The 25,780-nt window shown below is 41.7% G+C and overlaps 1 protein-coding gene across 6 annotated transcripts in view; it reads right to left on the bottom strand.

Moving 5' to 3' along the window:
- Positions 1-5,809: 5,809 nt before the first annotated feature.
- Positions 5,810-25,780, bottom strand: part of ZNRF2 (zinc and ring finger 2) — a 62,398-nt gene continuing 42,427 nt past the window's right edge. Inside the window, exons 3-7 of one of the 6 annotated variants that reach the window (XR_010883465.1) lie at positions 13,662-13,767; positions 12,797-12,874; positions 10,992-11,627; positions 8,596-10,716; positions 5,810-7,800 (exon numbers count right to left, since the gene is read on the bottom strand). Coding sequence is in view for 1 of the 6 variants with exons in the window: in XM_067291429.1 (XP_067147530.1) it covers positions 12,817-12,874; positions 13,662-13,767 (164 nt within the window). In the remaining 5 variants the exon portion in view is untranslated. Of the gene's footprint in view, positions 10,717-10,990; positions 11,628-12,796; positions 12,875-13,661; positions 13,768-25,780 lie in introns of those variants that run through there. The other 5 variants (XR_010883463.1, XR_010883462.1, XR_010883461.1 and 2 more) reach the window with 5 other exon arrangements.

The raw sequence follows: 25,780 nt of genomic DNA, 5'->3' as shown, positions 1-25,780 counted from the left end.
CACTGGCCCTCGAGCGAGCTGGTCCAACACAGGGGTTTCCAGCTCTGTTCACACACAGCCCCTTCCTTGGAGAAGGATGCTTTTTTAAAAGCTGGTTTCATGCTGCTAACTGGGTGTGAGGACTGCATCTCCAGTTCAGAAACCCCTTCAGGAAGGTTCGCAACACCGTGGCAGAGTACTTGCACACGCAGATCGTAGTGCCAGCAAGGCCTCGGGGCTGTAGGGCAGTTTGCTGCAAGCTGGCACCTCCACTAGCGGCAAAGCGTTGCAAAGCACATAGGAGCATCCCGTTGCAGATCAGTGCTGCGCAGCAGACCCAGCTCACTCCCTTGGCTCCACGGACATCCTCAGACTTGCAAGGTGGTGTGCGCCATGCGTCCTTTGGTCTTTTAGTCAGAGTCTGTACAGGATGCTAAATCTCTCCAGCCCGTGCCGTGGGGGTAGCGGAGAGGGAGCGAGAGGGAGGGCCATGCTCGCTTCCTTGTAGCTTCAGCTCTTTCAGTTACCTTGGTTCGGCAGAGGAAAACAGGCACCTGTTATAAAACCTTCTAAACAGCAGTGTTTAGGAGCAAAGGAGTCAGAGATGGGCCAAAGGCAGGGAGGAAGGAGATGCTGCTGGGAACTGGAAGTCGCTGCAGAGGTCTTTTGTTTCACAGCTCATGAAACAAATATTCTTAGAAGCAAAAAGTGACAAGCTGCGCATGAATGCGTTGACACTTGCTTTGCAAGTAGAAATAAAGTAGCAGGATCATGTTAGATGAAAATGGATGCCAGGTTGTGGGGCTGCCTACCACACTCAAGGACTGTCTCGATTTATTATTATTATTTTTATTTAACACTGCTCCTGTTACCTGGCTCAGGGAGCTTTCTCAGTCAGGAGTGCAGCCTCCCTGTAGGACAGGGTGAGGCTTCTAAAAAGGTGATTTATGTGACAGTGGCAAGTCCTTTCTCGCCGTCGGATTCCCAGTGTGCAAACTGACAGAGGATGCAGGGAGTGCCACAGGCACCGGGGAATTCCTGTCTTTTATCCTGATGGATTTATATTTGAATTCCCTGTGAATCTCGAAGGGGCTGAGACAAGCCCCAGTTCATTCTCGACTCTTGGATCTGAACAGCAGGTGAGGAAGTTGCAAGGTTTTGCAATAACTTGCCTCAGGTCCGCAGGATGGTTTGATCTGAGGGTTGGTATTGCAGAGGAAATAGCTATGGTACAGATGCAACCCCAGGGAACAGCTGTGTGGGAAGACACCCGTAGCACCAGGGGCTGTGGAGGAGCATCATGACAGAAGAGGTCAAAGGAAATAAAACCCCGAACCATCCCTCCCCAGCCGAGGGCACTGCAGCCCAAAGACTTTAAAGGAATCCCCTCAGCAAGGGAAGGCAGAGGGAGATGGGGATTAAACCTCCCCGGGCAGAGCCGACCTGCAGTCCTGAGCACACCGCCCTGCCAGCCTACATTAGCCCCCAGTCCACACCAGCAAAATGAAATGGGCTGCAGAAGCGCACCCGCTGCTTGTTTTTTGGCTAAAGCAACTTTTCCTCCTCCCGAATGTTTCAGGCTTTGGCGAGGTGCTAAGTCCTCCCAGTTAAACCAAGCACTTTGAGGCAGTGGGTGCTCCGGGTCCCTCTGACAGAACTGGCCAGGGGCAAGAACTGCAGACGTAGTTTTATGCTATGAAACCAGGGTGATGTCCTGCAGCCTTGCATGTCCACATTCACGGCGAGTCCCCAGGGCGACGACCCAGCGCAGCAGGGTTCTGGCATTGCTGACACCACCTTGGCGCTTTCACAGGGGTAAAGCAATGCCTTAAGGTGTCAATGCCTAAATCATCGCCACGCAAAAGAGCCTGCAGCCATCACTGTTACCGAGGGCCACTAAACACCGGGGCTTCCCACAGCCCCCCCGGGACGACTGGAGGAAACAATTGCAGATATCATTTTCCCACTTTATGGACACCTCTTACTTTCCCTTCCCCAGCAGCCGCCAGCTTGTACACCTCCTGGCCCCGCGCTCCCGTTTCCGCAGGGACATTGCCACGCTTCCCCCTTCCCGGAGGGGCTGACACAGCCCCAGCCCTGCCGCAGCGCTGCCCGGCCCGCTTCCGCCTTCATGGCATGCAGCCAGCGTCCCAGAGCAAATCACGCCTTGCACACAGGCTGCACCCGTTGCAGACGGGCACCCTCGTGGAGGAAAGCCAGAGCTGGAGCTTCAGGAAACACTTTGCAAACAACCAAATTATTGCTCTGCTGCGTGTGGCCTGGGATTCACCCTATCCGTGGCAGCAACTTAATTAGCCGCTAAAGCTTTGCAAGCTGAGAGACTTGGACTTTACCACCTGAGCAAATAAAGCTGTCAAGTTATCCTGCTCCTATTACCTGCCGGATCTGTTAATCCTGAATTTACCAAACGTTAATCCTGGTGCAGGTGACTTTTAAAGGGAGCAGCTTTCCTCCTAACAAGCCATGCGGGTCCATCAGGGCAGGATGGAGGAGACCCCCCCCCGTCTCAGCATGGGAGGGAACCGTCCCTGTTACAAGCCCCTGACTTTCCCACCAGGGATGACACGGGCCAGCGTCACTGGCAGCGGCCGTGCGCCCCTGTGCAGCGGCCCTGGGGCCAGCGGCACCCGCCGCCCCCTGCCTGCAGCCGTGCTGCCCGACACCATGGCTTCCCCCTTGCCCACGGCCGTGGCCACCTCCACGATGGGAAGGGGGTGGGATTTTTTTCCCCCCTTTTGGTTTGAAGTCTGCTTAAAGAAACAACTAGGAGCGGGGAAAGAAAAAAAAAAAGCAGGTCTCGGTTAAAATTTAATCACACATTCAAAGCAAGCAAGCTGTAACCAGCAGGAAAGCAAAAAGCAGGGCAGGAGCTTGACACACAACATGACTCAAAATATAATGGGCCAAATCCGGAGAGGTGCTGAGCACCCGCAGTCTCCACCAAGCTGCGGACGGCAAGTGGAGCCAAGTGCACTGGGGACCCGTCCCCAGGCTTTTAATATCTGCCTCCTCCAGTCGGTTGCCTTTGCGAGGAGTGAGTCATCTTACGTCAACTGACGATGGGCTTTGCACAATTATTTATTTATGTCCAACCCTCCTCCCTGCCCCTGCGCAGCCCTGATCTCACCCCCCTCAGAAAACAGATGCTTGATTAAACGAGGGCTGGAAAATGCCGTCTCGTTTGGCTTTCGCTAAGGCAAGAGAAAGAGCCGGTTCATCACTGAATACATTCAGGGACTTGTGCCCGCAACAACTGTCCGCTTCTGTCAGCCCTGACTGCCCCCAAAAAGTGGAGGTCATGCTACAGGGTGGCATCCTGCCCTCCCGCACCGGCAGTGCCCGAGCCACCAGCGCCTGCACAGGATCGTGGTCCTGCTGCGGGAGGGCGCAGCCGGTGCCGGCGCCACAGGGAAGCCGGCAGCAAACGGGAGCGTGGCAGAAAACTGCTGCCCTGGGAACGGGTGGTGGAGCAGGGCCCCTTCGAACACCAAGGCCGAGGGAGAAGGACACCTCTCACCACCATACGGCACAGGCATCGCCTCAGCGCTGAGGGGGGAAGGAAGACGAGACCTTAGCTCCAACGCCACAGGGAGCCTTCGCTCCCTCCCTGCTCTCTGCTGCATGCCAGGTACTTCGCTCCCGCTACTAGAAGCAATGCTGCACCCAGAAGCAACCATACATCAACTGCTGGCCATACCCACGCATCAGCCTTTGCATGCAAACAATAGCATGCGCTAGCGCGGCCAAGGCCCACACGGCAGCTGTAGCCCGTGCCGGTCACCCGCCGTACTGACGGCCCCAGCCCTGAGCCGCTGTCTCCGCCTGCGCACGGTGCAGCCCCAGGAACAGCCCCGTGCCGCCACGCCATGTGCTCCCTGCACAACCGAGCGCCTCGCCTCCTGCCGCGTCGCAGTGATATGCGGGAGGGCATAAACTTGAAACCAACAGATGCCACTAATTTAAATTCCACACATGAAATTCTGTACCTACTCGATTGGAATAACTTCCAGCAGATTTTCCTGATGTGAAGCCAAACGTGGTTCTAACTAATTATCAATTGCTTCCATAATATAGCTCCCATTTCACGTGCCCAAGACAGAGAAGAAAAAACACAGGAATTACTGGCAATGAAGGAATTCAGGCTTCCTAGAAGCCAAGCAGGAAAAAAAAAGTTACGCTAGCAAGAGATATGGACATGTTCCATAGTAATTATATCCAACTGTCTCTTGGTGCAGACCTGAATAATTCATATATTAAAACTATCAGCTCCCAAGGAGAGACTTGCAAGGGTCGCAACTGTCCCTATGCTTTAACGACTCGCTTTGCTACCCATGGCCACTCCAGAAGGCTTCTCTCAAAAGAGGAACAAGCAAGAAAGGCCATCCAGCCTTTGAGGAATTCATGCTAAATATCCGTGCACCAGACTCCAGCAGATATTGTTAGAGTGCCGAGAGCCCCCAGCTGGGAGCAGCACCCTGTCCGGCTGAGATGCAACACATTAACCTAAGAGGCGCCGTTTCCTGTCTGATGAGTAAGGGAGAAGCAAAATCTTCTCATTTCATCACACACGCATAATCTTGGTGAAACGCACATTGATTTTGCTCAGAGTGCCACAGATGCACGGAGCATTGCCCTGCATTGGTTGGGGGTGGTGATGGGGAGTCAATGCACCAGCTCCCAGCTCTCCTCCCAGCAGCCTTGCCCCATACCTAGCCACAAACCTGCATGTGCTCAACAGTGCGGGGCTGACTTGTGCCACTGCTTGCATTTCACTTGCTTTTAGCACAAGGGTGGCAGTCCCCCAGCCACTGCCAGAGCGGACAGGCAGATTTAGAGTAATAACCCTATCAGGTCTCCAAAGCCCACGGCCTACAGCACTGGTGGGCAACCTGACAAGCTTATTAGCTGCAGCTGCTATCCAGAAGGTAAGTTTCCAGGCAGACACCTGTACAAATCCTCCATGCCCTTGCCAGAGAGCTCATTTGTAGGCTGCCTTAACACCACCTGTGGCTCTGGGCAGCAATTAAGTCCCCTAGGAGCAAAGGTGTCTGCAGAAGCCTGTGTAGTAGCCTTCTCCCAGCTTTTCAGGTTGAGATGGGAGAGTATTGGTAACCATCAGGGACAGGGAAAACCACTTGCTGCTGAGCCATGGGTATGCTGGCAGAGTCAGTTTTAGAGAGGCAACTACCAAGTGTGTTAGGGCAAAGCTAGAAGGGTATTTGGGTAGAGGAGACAGAATGAATAAGCAGAGTATTATGCTTATCAGCTTGATGCTTCGATCTAGCTGAGCCTCCTGCTCCCCCATCTCTAGAGGATGGGGAAGGAGGCAGTTTGCCTTTTTTAAACCATCCACATGAATTTCCCACCTCTGGATCTGACTGATCATGTGTTGACTCTTAAATTATGCAACAACATCAACCAGACCCACCCCTCTTCCAGCCACCATCTACCCTGGCAAAACAGCAGCGACATTGGCTCTGCTCTGCCAAGGCAATCTTTAGCCAGCTGGATAAAAGCCTGTCACATATCTGCTTTGCAGGATATGCAAAGAGCTAAAGGGGCTGTGACAGGGGCCAGAAGCTGGCCCAGAGAGTCTGGATTGCTACCTGCAGAATTGCAGACAGCCTAGATGTCAAGTTGCTTTTACGGCTGTGACTATACACCATTACACTGCTTTTCCTCTCGCTCAGTTTTCAGTTTGGTCTGTAGCATAGACATACAGCAGCTCTGCCCCACAGCTGTGCCTCTTTCACCAATACTTACAGAAAAGCAAACAAACAAAAAAAACCTCCTGGAGGTGTTATGGAAATTGTGCTTCAAAAGATTTATTACATATATTTGTACATATTTTACATGAATGGAATGTTAAACATACAACCTAAAAAATCAATAAAAAATATTTTCATTCATGATTATGCACTGGCAGACCACTGAAAAAAGTACCTTAGAACAACTTAAGTCAACTTGCAATCATACTGCTCAATTAAAAAAAAAAATTACAAACATGTTTTACATTAGACATTGCAAATCACATTCTGATTTCTGCTTAGGGTAATGAAGGAAAACATCCATTACCACTACATGTAAATGTAGCATTTCATAAGCCATCATGGAGTTCCAGCTAATCCTTTGCGAACAGGGTTAGTTCTGTGGAAAGAGGCATATAAAAAAGGGGGATACATGCTGTGCCCTCTACCAGCAGGTGCGTCTGCTAAATGGTATGGAGAGCCAAAACCAGTTTCTCAGTCAAGTGATAAGGTTAATGCTGGATCATCACTTGTTAAGTGTGATGCTGCAGCTTTTAAGATTAAGTAGTTCATCAAAACATCCCCTCTACACCTAAGCTGCCTCCTTTCTTCCTCGAAAGTTACAGTACTTTGGCAATATCAGCTAGAAGTGAATTTTTCACCATACAATAGCGAATACTTGAGCTTCATCTCAATATATACAGGAAGAACACAGAGTCATGCTTTGATGCCTCTTCCTGTTACATTTCACACCTCAAGAGCTTGTGACCACTTATGTTGAGAAGTGTCTACTATTAAAAATAACAAATTAGCAAAAAAAAAAAAGGGGGGGGAGAGATCTGAGGGGAAACAAGAGCAACAGGATTCAGCAACAGATTAGGTACTTGCAACATCACGTTACTTACTTTTGAAACTCTGCCAGAATCAAGCAAATCCTACTTATCATTGCAAAATCTTTGCCAAAGCACACCCAAGGGCAAAAGTCTCTCAAACAAACATACATAGATTAAAAGCTGCCAGAAAGATCAGCGAGAAGTGGGCTTGCTGCCTGCTAGTTACTGTACGTCGGCAACTTATTAGGTCAGAGACAGAACCAAGTCCAATCTTCAGGTGCAGGATAATTCTACGATAGTTTATCTGAGCAAGTCTTCAGCGACTAGTAATGCCCCACAATTAGGTCATGTTACAGTGTATCCTGTCATCAGCTCTGATGTACTCATGGAGAAATTACTTTACAAAATGTTATGCAGTGGCTTAAGAAGCCAACCAAACCGTAGGACAGGTCTCACAAGATAACCAAATGCAACTGGAGAGTCTTGCAGGACTGTTCTTTTGCAACAGGCTAAACCATCTTCAATCTGATTTTAGGAGCAAACAGTGCTTCTGTTAATTTATACAGAAAAACACTGCAGAAGTTTTGCATTTAGGAAGCAGAAACTGGCCACGGTTCTGGTGTGAATTTCTCACATGGAGTATTTTGGATGACAAAAACCTAAGTGGTACAAGCTGATGACACTGCTACAGGAAGAAAAAAAAAACCACCCCACATTTTGGCTGGGTGGTAGCAAAACAAGCCCTCCTCTTCCAACTGCATTCTCATACTTTACTCTTAATGATGCCAAAGGAAAGCATTTCCAAAGATTAAGGGGATGAGGCCCTAAAAAAGCATCATTTCTTCAGATAGGAAGAAGGGATGAAACTAATAATAAAATGAGTTTTAAGCTTTGAGGGGTGGAAACTGAATCACGAAACGTAGCACTGATTGGAAAAAAAGAGCTAATCCCCCCCGGCAAAGGTAAATTGCAAGATCCTGTAGTGGCATTTCTGCATTCCAGGATATTTAGTAGTCTTTTCTCAGGAAACTCCACTGTACATCAGAATCAGCAGATACAAAACAGCAATAGCAAATTTACACACAAATATTCTTTTTTTCAATGTGACAAAGCAGCTAAAATTCACAGAAACTCAGAGATATCATGGCCTGCACCAGAACCAATGTATGCTTTGTTGCTGTTTACTCAGAGATAGCAAGAATATTCAAGTGCCAAGTTCCCTGTTTTTGGTGGAACACAAAAAAAAAAATGGAGTGAGTTTCTGAAGCCCTCAAATGGAAAAGAAGGTGCACTAAAAACATCCATAAACACATCTTATGTGCATTAGACATTATCCACCTATAAACACCAAAGATCCATATTTCTGACTAAAAATTATCTTTTCCACATTTGCTGAGATTTTAGTCTTCTGCGAGTCAGGTTTACTAGCTCTCCAGTCTTTCAGCAAAAATTTAATTAAAAAGCCAGTATTCCTAACATTAAGAACAAGGATAAATATATAAATCTCAGGATTGTTTAAGTCATAAAATCTCCTTTATATCATAAAGAGGGGGAGCAGAAAGAGAAAAAAGGTCACAAGTATCCACCCACATCTTTGTACATTACCTACAAATTTTCCATTTAAAAATACTGCAGTACACTTATCCTTGAATATGAAAATTAAATTGATTACAAACAAGACCATTTGTCTTACACTTTACCCTTCCCAAAAATAAAATACTGCAAGTTTGCAGTGTGCTTCGTATTTTTCCTATGTCCCATTGAACTCACCATCTAATGTACATGTTGAAAGAAAATGAGCTGACTACTTCAAAAGAAAAATGTTATTATAGATGTACTGATTTATAAAAGACAGGCTAATCAGTGCCTTGTACCAACAGTAGCATGGCTCTCTTGGTATTGCATGGAGTACAGTTATATACAATCCAAATCATAGCCACTTCCACTACTAGCTTTAGAAAAAAAAGTTGCTACTCAAGATACACAGTTATGTTACAAGCTCAGAAAAACCTCACATTTCATGACAGTGTTGTGTCTACTCTTCCCCTTCTGGCAAGCAGCATGTTAATGGCAGACCTGAGTATGGAAATTGCTTCACACCCTTACATACTTCAAGAAGATACAGGTCAGATGACAGAAAATATTCTGAAACAACAGAGAATTGGCAATCTTAATATATTTACAGGCAAAGAAGCATATCGCACCCTAATTTAACTTATTGCTTCTTGTGGACAAGCGTGGTATTCCTCGACTGCAACACAGGACTCTTGTTTGCTGTTTTTTCCCCCTTTTGAAGCACAATGATTCAGGACCACTGTGAGGATGTTTTTAAAATGAAGGTGTTGCCAATGACTAGAGCTACGTATACAGTGCGTTTGTCTCTCACCGAGCAACATAGCTGGTGACAGAAAGCTTAATGCAGGTGAATTTCCACAGGAGTTTTCAAACCTAAGCACCAGTCTTACGCATCCAAGGTCATTCTAGGCTTGGTCCATGTTACGGCTTTTGATACAAGCCAACTTTCCATAGGCTTTGAAAGGAGATTTATGTACACCGAGAATGCAAAACTAGGGTCTAAGGCTGACCTCATATCAAACGATCCAGAGTACTGCTGCTCAACTGGGCCGACTCTTGCCTACAAAACTGCAGATCAGAGCAATTGCTAGTGGCACACTTTTCAAACACTGGCCCTAAGCATAGGTCGGCAGTGACGACTGTCGGGTCTTTGAACCATCTGCTTGCATCTGACTGCAGAAAAAAAATTGAGGTTTACAAAAAAAAACAGCAAATGTACTAAAATATGAACTACTGAAACTGAGCTTAAGTTGTAAACAAATTTATGTTTATAAATATTTATCTACTTAATCCCCAAGCCAAAGACTATCTACAACCTTGGAGCATGGGACACCAAAACACTAACCTACCTCCTTTACATACTACAGATCAGTTCCTGTAGGCGTGAAGCCAACAGTAAACATTAAATCAATGCAAATGCTTTACTTTCGGAAGATAGAAAGAATTCAAAACATCGGAAAAATGGACCTCCAGGCAACATCACTATTAAAATACCATAGGTGCTGTGATTTTCCCCCCTTAATGATAATACAAGGCAACACAATGATTCTCTACTAAAAAGTAACCTGTACAGGAAAGTACTGTACCTTTGATATGACTACGGAATTGGAAGTATGACAAAATGGTTCTGCTCCCACTGAAAAAGGGAATACAATAGGGGCCCCATAGTTATAGGTTCAGTTGAAACCAGTTATGCAAGCCAAAAAATGCAGAAACTGCGCCATTGATCAAGTCTGTTATCTAGGTTGGACTCCTTCAGATTTGCAGCACAACAAAGGCATTTCACAGAACAACATTCAGGGGAAAATGTTAACCAGGCAAGGATTGCTCTGCAAGCAAGACAGGAGTCTAATAACATGCAATGCACTTGTTTTCCTGGATAGCAGCAGTTGCTACTGTTCTTTGCCCTTTTGATATGAATCACAGTAGCAACAGAGAGAAATATGTACTTAAACAAAAAAGGAAAGCAGAATTATGTATGCACAAGAAAAACATTTAAAGTGTTGCGCAATTTATTTTAACTACTGAAACCACTAAAACTTCTGTCACTAATAAATATTCATAAACTCTTCCCTGTACTGTGAAATTCAGAAACTATGATTAATTCTTGATATAAAAAGTATGCTTCTAAGACCTGGTATTTGTTCCAGTTTTTTGTCTTGACTTTTTTGGACTTCGATACGTTATGGGAACTAATACTTATCCACAGTTTTACTTGGTGTACTCCTCCAGATACATCCTACATTTCATGGAGCCCTGGTTATACCAATATAACATAGTAAAATAATAATAAATTAAACAAATGCAGGTGCCTTTTCAAAAAAATCAAACAAACCACACTTTCAAATGCCAGCCTTCACATGACTAGACCAATGATTTAGATGCAAACTACTACAGATCCTGCCATGAAAAAATATTAAAACAAGAAAACAAAAAAGCTTGTGCATAAGTGTTTTAAAAATTAAACACAAATCCCACCTTGATGTTACCTCACCCATGCCTATGAAAAGCTCTTGCTGTGCCCACATTTGCAGTTATTCATTTACACCTCAGGAGGCAGCCTGGAGATGAGAGTAGTACAATAAAATAATTACCTGAAACAGTTTTTAAAAAAATACCCGTTAAACAAATTACCTTAACTGGCAGCACTTAAAATTGGTAATTCTTCTTTTATTCCTATTAAAAAAAAAGTTGCATAGCTGTAAGATTTTACTTTGCTGCATTTCTTTTTCGGTTTTACTCACAAGCAGTAAAAGAGAAGTTTTAGTTACTTAAATAGCAATACAATGTGCAGATTTCAACAATCCCTATAGCTTGATCAATATAAATTAGTTACCTGTCTTGGTTTTACTCTTTGGACTGCATTGTGACAAAGGTTCAGTTACAAAACTTTGAAATATAGTATTCCTATGCAGAGAAGTTTATGTTTTCTGTTCTTGAAAAAAGTGAAGAACAGACAATAGGGTGTGATTTCAGTAAATAAGCTCACACTGTTAGATTATATTATATTTAGTTTGCCATTTACTCTTCTTCAGCCAATAAGAAGGTGAAAACGTTCTGTCTCAAAAACAGGGCCATTCTCCTGCACGGGTCTCAGATAGCACATATCGAACGTCCCAGCTTCCACTTGAGGCAGTAGGAAACATGTCCAATAATCTGCTTCTTCACCAAACCAGAAGTTAGGCTGAAATTAGGAACTTTGGCCTTCCAGTACAAAATAGCATCAATAATGTCTGTGGGGAGTAGATTGTTACAGAATGTGCAGCATTTTCAAAATCCCTGTGTGTCCTTTGCATGAGTGTTTGGTATACTGAGCTCTACTGGCAAGTAGCTGGTCTCTGCAATGTTTATTCCATGTCACTGTCCGTATTTGCCTTCTTCAGCCACAAAGAACTGTCTAAGTCTCAAGCCAGGCACGCTGTGTTCAGCGAGGGAACCTCAGTCTCCTATGTTTTCTGATCAGTGGAAGCAGCTATTGAAAAAGCAGAAGACAAAGGATCATCGTTTCAGATATTTCAGTATATAACACAGAGAAACAACACAAAGACGAACACCGTGTTTTCCTTCCCCTTTTCCCTAAGCCCCCAATTATCACCGTCTCTGCTGTGATAAAAAGCAAATTGGATTTAACATGATGTTAGACACCCATGAGCATTTATAGACACAAACATGTTTATAAACAGCATATGGGCTTCTTCCACAAATCAGTTGTTGGATACAATAAAGGAAGTACGACATTTATTTATCTGTTTATTTGTTTAGGCTAACACTGCTCTGCGGTTAAAACAGTCACCCCTGTAGCAGGATACTTTCCTTCAGGCTTTCTCTGCTGCTCCTGCAACAGTCATATTTAGTATCACTGCAATGTGACCCACAGACTCATGAAGCAAAATAAATTAACAAACAAATGCTAACAATGACTTTTTTTTTTTTTAAATTCAACCCACAACAAAACACAAACCTCCATCTGCTAGCAAGGAATTCGGATATCGCTATTGCTATAAGAATTATTATGACTGTTGGTGTGTTTTGCAATGTTTGGAGCCGGTAGTTTAATGCAAGATAAAGATTTAAAACTCGGCAACTAAAAGAATAAACCTATCCTTTAAACCTTTGATACTGATTGCAGATCTGAAATCATTAACACAAAACATAAGCTGGAAAAATGTGAAACTCTATGGGATGGGATGGATAGGCACACGTTAGCATTTTTCTTTTCATTCTGGAATGCATTAACATGAAAGCAATTTTAAAAATACATAGTTTAAACTTTTTAATAAGATTCCAAAAGCTTTCTGTCAGAAATAAATGCCAGTGTTTATGGAACAATCCAAAGTTATGTGATTATATTATTTTAATTTTGTTTCATTCCCATGGCAAAAATAATCTTTAAAAGTTAATGCTAAAGCTTTATTGGCATTGAACTACCGCTTTCCTACTTAACCTGGAATACATCATTTCAGACCATGTCATACAAGGATGCAGAAGCCTTTTACATATTTAATATATTTCAATATTTATTAATTAATATTGCAATTCTGACACACAGTAGTAAACTCACAAATTACAACAAAACCATAATGAGTTATTTCAGATAATCAAAATATTTTTTCTAGAAATGTACTTGCCTAAAAATATTACCTAAAAACATGAATCTTGTCTTAATCTGACGGATGCTCAGGGCAAGATCTATTTACTTCAAACCATTCATCTATGCAGCTGTTGGATGAAAGACAAAAATGAACAGAATTGCTGGATGAATTTCTTGGTAAAATTTAGTAATAAGATTTGCATATTAATTGATTCATCATTATTTAAATGCATAGAAGGATTTTATGCTATACAAAGAAATATAGGCATATGCACATGCACACTATACATCTTTAAATATTCACATACAAGCAGAAAAGAATAATTTCAACATTAATTGAAAATTTAATAATTCTCAGCCACAGTAGTATATGGATATTAAATATTACTGAACAAATAAATATCTTAAGTGTTAAAATTTCCTCTAAGCAATCATTTTACAAATTCCTATCCAGCTTTTACGCAGAGCTTACTTGACTGTTGACACCATTATCTTGCTTACATCTTTTGTTTTAACTACAGGAAGTAGAACATTAAACATGAGTGAAAACAAATATGAAAAAAGTTTAAGTGAGTGGATTTTTTTTTCCTAGTCTACCAGCATTTGACAAAACTTTTATCTTAGTACACACAACCTAAGATCCATAGCTATGACATTCACTCTTTCCCCACATAGCTGATTACTGCTTTTGTTCCTGTGAGGTTTTTCATGCAAGTGTGAGAGACTGCAAATACATCAGTGGAGAGACAAAGATGCTATATTTTAAAATTCTTTTTAGTTTTTTTTTTTTTTTTTAGTTTTTTTTTTATATATAAGAAGTGACTAAGTTTTAGTTCTTCTTTAAGCACCCCTTAGAGGTGATACCCAATAAATACAACCTTCCAAAATTGTACATGCAGCATGAGGAATACTTGCCCTTTATGATATATGCAGAGGCAAGGCAGCCGTGCTATAGTATCTCCTTGCTGCAGCTCTTCCAGGCATATTGCACACTCCCCAGCATCTTTACTCAGCACATCCTCTGAAGAAAGAGAACAAAGTTAAACAGTTAGAAAGCAGATCACTAAAAGCAAAGCGTTCTTTATTCAGAACATCATGGATGATACAGAAGATGCTTCTTGTTCTGCAGAAAGTCTTGTCATGGTCATGCTCAGTCACACTTATGCCAGATGACTGAAGATTCCTGATGGGAGACATCTTAACAGCTCAAATTAAAAGATGGCTGTGACTCGGTCTTTTGCCTAAACACAGCTGTAGCTCCAAATGTCCTGTAGGAACACACCTATTCACAGTATGTATGGAGAAGATGGGTAGCCCTAATCAACAGCCAGTAACTCCTTGAATTAATTTTAATTAATTAACCTCTCTCAGCAGATCATATCCCACCACACTGGCTGCTCTGGTCTGAACTCTGAAACCTGTGCTCTGAACCATGCAACAGCAGCATACACAAGCTGTGTCGCTGATCCTGGAGAAGTTGGGTTCTTCATACAGGTGGTACCTAATGTCACCAGGGCTTTTAGGATTCATTCTGGGTGGATTTTTCCTAGCTGTCCCCTCCTCCTCATGTTCTATTTTCACTGAGGAGGCCAAGTCCAAGTCTGAATATAACATTTCTCACTGAACAGAACACTGCAGGTAGTTAACTAGGCAAAAATCTGATTAACTTCCTCTCTTTAAACACTTAGAGTATCATCTGCTTTCTCCTGCTCACACCTCTTTTATACGCCTAGGTTTGCTCCACCTTTTACCAGCCACTCTAGTACCCTTATTTCATACCTTCAACCTCTTGTTCTCACCATGTCAGCATGTTCTACCACATCACATCCACCTTGTCCTCAATGTAATTATTAAGTTAGCAATAGGAAAGTGAGTTTTCCATCAGGAAAGAGAGCAATGCTGTATGGCTCCAACAACCCTTCAAGACCCTGAATGTTTTGCAGCATTTCCAAGTCCCATAACAAATGAGAAAAAAAGTTACTGTGAATGCACAGAGCAGGCTTTCAAACAGAAGTCTCTGTGAAAATATATTATTTTAAATAAAAACCTTCTCTCCTGGACTTCTCTTAGCCAGAACATGCGATACAAAATTCAGTCTTAGCACAATGCAAAACAGGAGACCACATAAGGCCAAGTTTGCTAGAGGCAGGTTAAAAGTCTCAGTTAAAAAACAATAAGGGACTATGTAGTAACCAAGCCAGCAATCTCTGGCAGATCAGAAAGATGCACGCTTAGGAAAGTGTTCAAATTTTCTATAGCCTCTATGGAAAAGCTTCCCCTTTTTAATCAAAAGAAGCCCAGACTGACTGTTTATGAGGAGTATGATTCCCAGGTAAGACTTTGAAAGACCGTCAGCTCTGAGCAATTTACCCCCAATACTCATCACTACAGTACTCAAAACATGCAGCAAGTGACAAGAATACAACTAAAAAGCTAACCATTGTAGAAAAAGTGAAATGAAGATGCATGAAATTAAGTCCGTCTTGTTTCCCTTACAATTACATCAAACAGTCTTGCAGGTGTTTCAGTTTCCAAGAGAGTGCTCGTTCCAGTCTCTACTACATTGGTTGGTTACGCTAAAAATACTGTATAATGCCATGTGCGTAGCATCTTCATGAGGATATGTGAAGAACATCCAATGTAGATGAACCGATATAAGGTAAAATATTCAGAAAATTAAGGAACAATATACCACAATGAAGAATTTTTTTTTAATTTTACACATGGTAAAATTATTTTTAGAGAGCATATTAAGAAATTGCTCCTGATGTTCTATCAGAAATTGGAAGCTTCCATAAATATCAGAGGCACCTATATGAAAGAGCAATTTAAAACAATGAAAAAGATCTTAAGAACTCTTACATCCATTATTGAAGCTTCCAGACGCTAAGAACTTGCCCAGAAGAGGGTGCTAAGGATAAATACTTCCTTGACCACTTTCGTATACAGAGATATTTCAATATCTGACACCAGGAGGCAAAGACTCTACAGACAGTATTGTTTTGTTACAAGATATTAAACTTTTCCTGAGGCTCTCAAGACACTGCTCTCTTAGACTCCCTCTTAGCACAAGTACTCTACCACAAGTCTTATGAACAGATCTATTCTCTTCCCGCAGTTGAGTCACAGGAAAAGTGGCATTAATAACTCAAGCATGTATCATATACTCAGAGTACACTTAATAAAAGTTATTTTTTCCAGTGAGTTACTTTATCAGATGAGTAATTGATACCCAAAACAAAATGACACTAAGATATAATGTTTCTAATAAACATGTATATGTATAATTCATGTATAATACATGTATAATTCAATGTATGTAATTCTCAGATTTTCAACACTCTCAAGAGGGAAGCATTTAGTCAAGCTTTGAAGACAAATATTAAAAAGTTGTCCAATAAAAATAAAATTCATAAAAGAAAACATTCCTGTGAGCTGCTTTCACATCATTCTTTATTGTGTACGTCTGGCTTATCGTGCGCTCCACAGACTGCACAGCGTTTGGGTCAGAACTCCTCCTAGAGCATTTCTGCAAGATTCTGCACCTTTTGGCTAACATTAGGGCAAGATGCCAATTTAAACATTTTTATCTCTCACCAGCCCTGGCGTAAGTGTCTGAGACTCCTTTTCTTTCCTCCAGTACTCCCTGAGTGCCACTAGTCTCCCTTTGGCCAATGCTGGCCCCAGGGAACCCCTCTCTCCTTCCTACTATCCAAGTCTTGGGCAAACACCTTGCCTCTTGCCCAGCTTCCTCCCAGACTTTCCTCCAGGAATGATGGGGTCAGGTACCCCGCGCTTCGTCTAGCTGTACTCAAAGGGGCAAGTGTGAACACTGAACGTGGCCTCAAAAATACAGCAGAGGTCTGCTACTACTGGAGTACGCAGAAAAGATTGTGTTAAAATGTTTCAGTGCTCTTGATCTTCCTTTTAAATACCAAGGAGTTAGCATTTGCTTCTTCTTGTATTGCCTTAATGTAGCCTACCCAGGCTCTCACGCAAGAGAAAAGTGCAAGCACTGAAGAAATTAGTAGAAAATACCCAACTCCTAGAAATGCCCAAGTGCAATTTAGCACCACACATTGCTAGATCCCAAACTGATGCAACTATTTTTATAATTGATCGCACGTGTGGACTGACAACAGCAAAACCAAACGCTATCAAGGACCTATGACACTTCAGGTTTGACTATATTTTGACCATTTTTATGCGATTCAGATCATCAATCCTAGTCAAAGAAAAAGAAGTGAAAAAACCTGTTACACCTGGATCCAGTCAGAATTTCTTCTGTACTTGTTTACACAGCCCTCTCCCACACCAGCTCTGGCTTATACCAGATGGAAGTCAGTTTAAGGGCCATTTAACAATGACTTTCAAATGTATCTGTTACAGAAAAATGTGTAAACCATTTCATGCTGAACCACTGCAGTCTGAACAGTTCTTTGGTTCCTCATATTTCCCTGCAGTGAAGTGATTCAGCAGCTACATATTAACAGTTTAAAAAAGAAAGAAACTAAAAAAAAAGAACAGTTTGAGATCTCATCAATGTATTAATCATAACATTTATATCAGTATATTAGCTAAGTGGAAGTGGGGAGAAAGAGGAAGTAAGCAGAGGCATCATTTTTTCACTTCGCCCACACGTGCATATATATACAAAACACGGCACCACACCCCCACATCCATCTGCCTCGCACCAAATAGGAGGTAAACACTCCTCCACCTTCCCAGCTATGTGAACAAGTACTTACTAGCCAAAGACTGGTGTCAAAGATGAAATCTGGCAAAACAGCATAGTATTTCCCTCCCGTGTCTGCTCAAATGTTTCTTTCTCCTCTACCCCTGGTTAACGATGTTAGTATTTTAACTACTGGCTATCAGTCATTTTGCCTCCTAAAATCCTGCTTTTGTGTTTAATGAAAAATAAATTCTATTCCACTCCTGCATTTGTGGCAAAATAGGTAGTATGGAATTAAAACAGAATTATCCTGACAATTCTGCACATACTGTATCAACTAAAAATAAGAAGTTTTTCTAGAACTTTTGAAAAATATATATAACAACTACCAAAGCCAGAAACTCAGCCATGGTTAAAATTAAAGGCAATGCCCATGAGGGCATATTCTGTCTTTAAATTAAGGACTGCAAAACCTCATGCAGTTTAGATGATACATACCCTATGGATGAAGTCACTGAAGCCTTTGCTGCTGTTTTTTTTGTTTTTCCTTTTTAAACACTGATAGATAATGCCCCGGGCCCAGGAAACCCCTGCGTCATAAGTCACGGAGGCTGTGACAGTACTCGTGGAGATACCACTTTAGTGTTGCAATATTTTATTTCTCTCCAGACATTTAGGGGAAACAAACACCAGGCTAGATGGACCTTTGAGCTGATCCATTATGACATTGTTTTTAAATATCCATATCATTTCAAAAATTTAAAAGCTTAAATACATGTGGAAGTTGCTGTTGCAGCTCACTTAATAGAGAAGAACAACACTGAAACACACTGTTCTAGGAATATGGCTGAAACTTATCAGAATACACCTTCTGAACAGTATTTTACCAGCACTAAAACTGACCAAATACCACAAAACAAGAGTTATAAAAGGCTTAAAAATATCAATGGAACTTCATTAAATAGCACTTATTATCATGTACTCATTACATATTCTTTTATTTTTGTATTGAGTACTAACAACTATCACAGTTAAGTACTAGGGACTTGGCTGTGCTTGTTTTGGAACAGAGTATGTACAGCTCTAGAACCCAACATACTTCTTCACACGTACGACATCAATTTATCCAAAACTGCACAATCTGTTCTACACTCTTACTGACATCACCGCTGGGGTAAGCTGAAGTTTTTCCTTACACTGTTACAAAAATGAGTAGATCAAGAAGACTTGCACTTTCTGAAGGTAAATATTTATTAGCAAGCAAGTATGTGTATTTGATTAAAACAGTTATTACATGTTATTGATTTGATTTACTACATCTTTCTAGCTTCTGCTGTATCTACTTTTCTCCCTTGCCATTTCTTTTCAGCTATTTTCTACTATATCTTCCTTTTCTCCTTGTCTTCACCCCATTTGTCCTCAAAATATCATCCTCTCGAGACTCTCTTTTTCTACCCTCTCCTCCCGGTCCTCTCACTTCATTTACTGATAAACTTTTTGTTCCAATGCAGGCATTTAGGAGAGAGAAGGAGATTAACGTTATTAGCCACCATTTGATACAAATAATACGGACAGGCTTCTTATTCAGGGTTAAAATCCTTTTGAGAAATGAACAGGGGAATGGAGGGAAAAGGGAGTTTTTGTGGGGGATGTTTCCTGCATGCAGCTCAGTAACTGTCTTTGCAACTTTGTATTGGCTGCAAGCAAAAGCCTTCTCTCCTAGTGCATCCTAAGCACTAGAAAAGCAAGCCTTTTCTTTTGATAATTCACCCATAGCTCAGTACTCTGGCTGTGACAAGAGAAATGCCTTCAATTCAGCTTTCTCCAGCTACAGATCATTCTTGGCTGACCAGGTCAACCCTCTGCTGCTGCTCAAAAGTTAAGCCAAAAAGACAAGCTGAAGGACACCCAATTCTTTACTGCTCAAAGGGTCCTAAACAGCAGGAGAAAACATGAAAAGATCATTCAGTTGTCACTGCAGAGACTGCAGAGCTTTTCCAAGTGCTGCTGTCTGCCAGGAGATTTCAAAAGGCAGAGCTAAAGCACCAGCTTGGTTCCTGCCATGTGCAGAATGTTCTTCACAGCCACAAGTTAAGCTTTGCACTGCCCTCAGTGACAAATGTTCCTTCTGAAGGAACAGTAGGCTTCTGACTAGAAATATTCCTTATTGATCAAAGGCAAGCCACCTTCTGCAGCTCAGATACAAGAGTTAAGATTTTTAAAGTCCACTGCTTTTACTAGAACCTCAACTAAGTGGTTGTCAGGATTCACAACACAAGTTGTGCATACGGAAATTCAAAATGCAGCTTTCTTGAGTACCCTCAGCTCACGCTTCCTCCTACAGTGCTGAAAAAACTAATATCCCAATGCTACGCAAACATGTGCACATTGCTCTTTTTCATGCATTTCAAATGAGCACAATAGCCCCAAACGCTGTTACACAACTTGCGCAATAATACTTAGAATTTACCGAGCTAAAAACACCCCTCCACCACAATACACAAATACACAATCTTTCCAGAACAAATGGACCAGCTACAACAAATGTGACATTTCCTCATCAAATACTGACATGGCGTTTTGGGGGTGTGGTGGGGGTGTTGGATTTTTTTTTTCTTTTTGACAGGGCAACCCCCTAGCAACATGGTAGCCTGTTACAATTTCCTATGCAGAGTCCAAACATTACCCTTGTTTTGTCCTTCCCTATTCACCTCTTGCAGTGCTGGTCCAAGACTGGGATATCTATGTGCAAACAGACATCCATCATGAAAGCCCTCCTGCACAAACACTGCCTACGCTCTTCAGCTCTCCCATCTCTTAAAAGATGTAACACGGAGGCAGCACATGAAACCGAGAAAGTGAAAGGCACAAGAAAAACATTTGCAAGAGCAAATCAGGCCAATAGGCCTAATTTGCAATGTTTGTATTGCAAACACCTCACTGAGAGAAAAGGAAGTGGCTGTGGAAGTTTCATTCTGTTTTTAAGCTAACCAAAAATTTTAAGAACCGGACTTAAAATTTCTGTGTAACAGTCATCTTTCAGAAGCTAATTCTGAGAAATAACAAGATATCTCCTCTTCAGTCAGATACTGATCAGGTGTAAGGTAATGAAAAAATACTTTTCACGGAATAAAGACAAAAATGAAAACAGTAATAATAAAAATATTTTTTGGAGGAACGGGATGCCTATAGAGTCTATACACTCCTAACTCTCTTGATACAATTCTAATTTAGCTATCCTAAATCATTTAGAGAGGAGATGTATTTGTGTGCTGAGGGAAACTGTTCTTTGGAAAAGAAGTTTACTTCAGTGGCCACATTCAAAATCTGCCTGCAACTTTAAGAGGCATACTCTCAACACAAGCTGCAGTTCTGCAAAAAATATTCAAGTCAAAAGTTTAAATAATACAGCTTTCATGAGATAAACTTTGTTTACTGTTTCTGAGTAAATACCTGTAAGTAAAGGTAACACGACTAGAGCAGACAAAGTTTTTCTAAAAAATCCTATATTTTCTGAAAACACAGTGCTTCTATAAAGGCATCCCAAGCAGCTGCTTCAAAATAAACTGTTACCGTTCAGGACAAATCATTTTTTTCAGCAGTGTAGAGGACAAGCACAATAACTGGATGGACTAAGATCAAATATTTTACCTGTCCCCCCCCCCTTCTTTTTTTTTTTTTTAAGTTTTGAACCATTAAATTGTAACAACAGAAAACAAAAGCAGATTGTACATTCTCTTAGGAAATGAGAAGAGTGTTTATCATTCACAGTTCAACAGACATCATTCAATGCAGTTCAACAGCAATTATGTAAAAGAATTAGTTTTTGGCCAATGACAGTTTTTCAATACCTATTTAAATAAGCCTAAGCCTGCAATTTAGACCTTTTTCCTCTATCCAGTTAGCTGAAATATCGAGTTCTTTAAACCCATCTTTCGCTTTGCTGTTTTCATGCAAGACAGTTTTTGGAAAATGGAGAAAGTGCTGAAAAGTTTACTGAGTGAAATATAAGTTACCACAAGTGATAAAATCATCCAAAACACTCATGTGAAACAGTTGATATGGGAAATCCACAGTTTGTGCAGCTACACAAATTTGTCTGTGTAGCAAAAATGATGAACGTTTCCTATTGACTCCTGAAATTTTCCTGACATATAAAAAAGCAAACTAGTTTTTAAAAGTTATCAGTGGAAATATCTAGATGACTGAAACATAGCAGTTACTGTTTTTCTTCAACTATCTTGACATGGAGACTGCATGAAAAGGGTAGGAAAAAAACCTGATGCAGATTTAACTTTTTTTTAACCATAAGAAAATAGATATTTCAAATCTGGTACAGCCAGAGAAGGAACAGATATTACCTCTCCAAAGACAGACCCCATATAACACACTAAAGGTTAAAAAAATTAAAAAAAAGAAACTAATTACAAAACAGGAGAGCAACGCTAGTGGCACTATGGAGCAAGCAAATGGAGCAAAATGAGAGGGACCTAAAAATAATTGTAGAACAACCCAGACCCACACAGGTCAACCCAGCAACATTCAGTAATTGTATCCGAGGCCAAGGCAGACAGAAAGTCACACGGGATATGTTCCATTCTCCTGACGCTGCCTCTTGCTAGTTCATATGGTCATAAATGCTCCTTTATCTAGGCAGGTAAGACATACAGATTAGTATATGCAGCCTCCCATTACAAAACAGCAAATTCAAGGCAGATTAGTGACTTTCTGTGCTAGCGGCCTTTGCAAGAAGGCTGACTTCCTAAATTTTTGTGAATTACCCAAGTATATTTTTAAGGCCGTGTGTACCTCTGAAGACCGAATAGCATTTGTTCTCACTCAGGATCAAAAAATAGCTTGGAAAGAAAATCTCTTAGGCCACGGTTCTACCAAGCAAGCCAGTACTGCTACCAAAAACCTCTTTTTTTCCTGGTTTAGTTTTAAGCTGAATCTGTTTTGGTTTGCCATAACAAACCACTTGCATGGATGTGGCAGAGGACAAGATGAAGGAGCAGAAACAACTCATCAGAGGTAGAAGGGCAGAATTTCTCTCTGTAGCAAAATGGTAGCTTAAGGCATACCTTAAATTACGGCTTTTCTGGAAGTGAAGAGCACTGAAACAATGCAGAAAGTAACTGCAGAAAACTGCTTTTTGTAAGTAAAGACAAGAACAAAGGATGCATATAGCCTTGTATGCCAAAAATACAGTGACTCCTTCCTTATGGTACAGGAGGTAGTACCTGATGTTACTTCCTATAAGTTGGAGCAGGAAGGCTATGAATTCAAATGGCACCAGATGCATGCAGTTTGGCATGTAGTTACGGGATCTTCCTTTTCTCTCCAGGACCTGACCAGGAATCTTAAATAAAAGCTTGCTTAAGAAACACAAAAATACCAACAGTCACTAGAAGGCATATAGCTATGCAGTGTCTGTCAATGCCAGTCTGAAGGATGCTTAGGGTAGCTACTTGCACACTGAAATGAGTAAGCAAAAGACTTAAGAAATTTAAAAAGAAATTTATGATAAGAACAGCTTTTTACTTCATACAACTCCATCTTAAAAGATTTGCATTTTTCATGAGTACAAGTTCTACAACAGAATCCAAGGATTGTTACTGAAGAGGTTACTTACCATCCTTTTCTGAGCCACAGGGTTCAATTAAGACATCTTGCTCACAACAGCAAGTTTGCATACTAGGGCTCACAATGATGAGCTAGGCTTTGAAAAAGGCCAGGCAGTCTGGGAAACACAGCTCCTCACCTCTGAACAATAACATTCAGAGTCACTCCTGTGCTATCATGATCAGTGTACCAAACTTCTCTATCAGTATTTACACTTCTGGTAGAAAGTGTTGGGGTGAAATAGGTGTTATACAAGGTTCATTTTATCAGCCCTATTGAACATGAAAAGCCTTTTGCTCCCTTCTGGAGGTTTACTGCTAGAGTGACTACGTGTTTCACAGTGATTCAAGATTTGGACACAGAGGAGACAATTATCTGACTAACTCTGAAACATCTGCTTAAGCTACAGTTGTTTCCAGCTTAATCAGTCTGCTCGCAGTTTGTGATGCCCTTGAGCATTAAATCCTCTCAGGGTAGCTAAACAATTTTCTCCTGTTGTACTGACTTGTAAAGATAAGCTCTGTCCACCACGTTTCTAAGTATCATGCCTTTAAACCACCAACTTTTAGCCTAGATATTGGCTGAAGAATTGGACCCGTTCACAACAGAACCACAAGTCAACGGTCTTGTCCTACAGAACATGATGCAAAGAGACTTTGTCCCAGCCCTATCCATCTTGCACGAAGTCCCCATTCCAACTGAACGGATGCATATGTATGTTTTCAATGACTCCAGGGTTAGGCACTTCTTGAGCTGTCTCCCTGGGATTCTGTTTGTCCCAAGGCTTTCCCCCCCTTCAGAAACATTATTACTGAGACAGACTCTTGGCTACTGATGAGAAAACTTCTAAGTATTTTCTCATCAATAAGAGACTGGATGAAAAAGCCTTGAATGCACCAGCACCAAACTAGCGCTCCGCAGTACAACTCCATCACGAGTAGTGGGCCCAAGCACGTGCTGGGCTGAAACAGAAGCTTCTCATTGCTATTCACAGAACAAGAAAGCCGCCTGTAGTAGGTTTTTGTTTGTTTGTTTTTTAAAAATCAATATCATATGACCTCATAGGTTATCAGATATTAATCTTGAATTGTCAAGAGCTAAATCAGGAGCAGCATGTAAAGGGGCAAACCCACAGGAAATGAAACAGCAGCAAATTAGACTCCTTGAGGAAATGGTGTAAGGAACTATCACTTGGGGAATACCTCCTGCTTTGCTCCATTGGGTAAGAATGATTTACATTTCTCAAAGCTGAGTTTACCATCAAAGAGGATCTTATACCGCAAATATGCAGGAGCGGTTGAGCAACTGGCCGGAGGCAATCAGCATGTATTGCTGACAAAGAGGCTGTGGCAGTTAGAAAGGACTGTTTCTTACACAGAGTTGGAATTAGTTGGAACAAAGGAAATTTGTAGAAGTGGGCAAGAAAGTTAGAACAATATCAGTGCAGGATCCATGCAGGCAGATCTTCCATAATTTTTATTCTTTCCTATGCAGTGCTTTATATCTTTGAAGAATAAATCAAAGCAAAATATTTAAGTGCTGCTTATATATCCCTGCCAAATTGTAACAGCATTAAGAAACTTATGATAGATGCCAAAATCAGTTTAGGCCTGTCGAGAACTCCTGAGTGCAATCCAGAAATCCATTCCAAAAGCGGCTGGACCATATGGCTCCACCCAGAGCAAGGGGCAGAAAGTGAGCCTTGTTGCCAAGGGGGGCGCACTCAAGAGAGATGAGAGACGCCTGAAGTGCACTTTGCTTTGTGTTTCAGGTGACTTTAACAAAGGTTTAAAACAAACAAACAAACCAAACAAACAAACAAAAAAACACCCTAACATACAAAACCCCACAAGTGTATGTATCTACAGAAGCTTCTTTTGGTAGTAAATCACTCAGGTATCTTAGTTAATGATTTGATGAGGAAGAGGTATCACTTTGGTCAGGAGGAGAGCAAAGAATTCTGCATAGACAGTTCTCTTCAGTTAAGTCTTCCTTCTGACCAAGTTAACTAGGATGCTGTACTCTGCTAAAATGAGCACCTCTGCCATAGCAAGAATGGATGCTGTTGACAACAATGTTTGCAAAGACTGGAAAAGGGAAGCACAGTGTGGATGTGGTGGAGTGGGTAGGATAGAAGATGGTTGTCTCTGACCAAGCTGAAGGAAAGGTCTGAGCTGGAAAATGAAACCACTTCTTGCAAGTGTGAGATGTTGCTGTGACTGCGCAAAAGGAGTTCCACTGAGGCTAGGAAACCCTTCTTGCTTTGGCAGCTTTTTCAAGTGACGTTAAGCTTATTATATCCCCAAAATGAAAGGAGACCAAAGGGACTGCAGAAGAGAGTTTTTCAAATGGCAAGACTTCAGCCATTCACTGCCATTGAAATCATGGTCAGAAGTCATAACAATTGCTTTGAAATTATTTTCAGTTAAGAACTTTCATCCTAGTAATGGTCTGCAAGAAACTGAGAGCACTGATGGAGACCTACTGGCCTAATGAAAATTATCTACGAGAACTCTCGTCTAACACAATGCAGGTGAAGCAGGCAGATTAGAAACCTTCACGGAAGGAGATGGTAGGGGAAAGTGCCCCTGAAGCGCCTGGGGAGAAAGGGAACGAGCAGAGGTAGCTTGGATGTGGTTAGCTATCTTATTACTCTTGGGCAACATGGGTTACTTCAAGGGTGACCTACTCTGAAGTTATACGTAGGATTTGAGTCACTGTTCTGTTCACTTTGCCC

Source organism: Apteryx mantelli, chromosome 2 (genome assembly GCF_036417845.1).
Source record: "Apteryx mantelli isolate bAptMan1 chromosome 2, bAptMan1.hap1, whole genome shotgun sequence".
Classification (NCBI taxonomy): Eukaryota; Metazoa; Chordata; class Aves; order Apterygiformes; family Apterygidae; genus Apteryx; species Apteryx mantelli.
The sequence above is the reverse complement of the archived record's forward strand: the minus strand, read 5'-3'. Positions and strand labels throughout refer to the sequence as shown.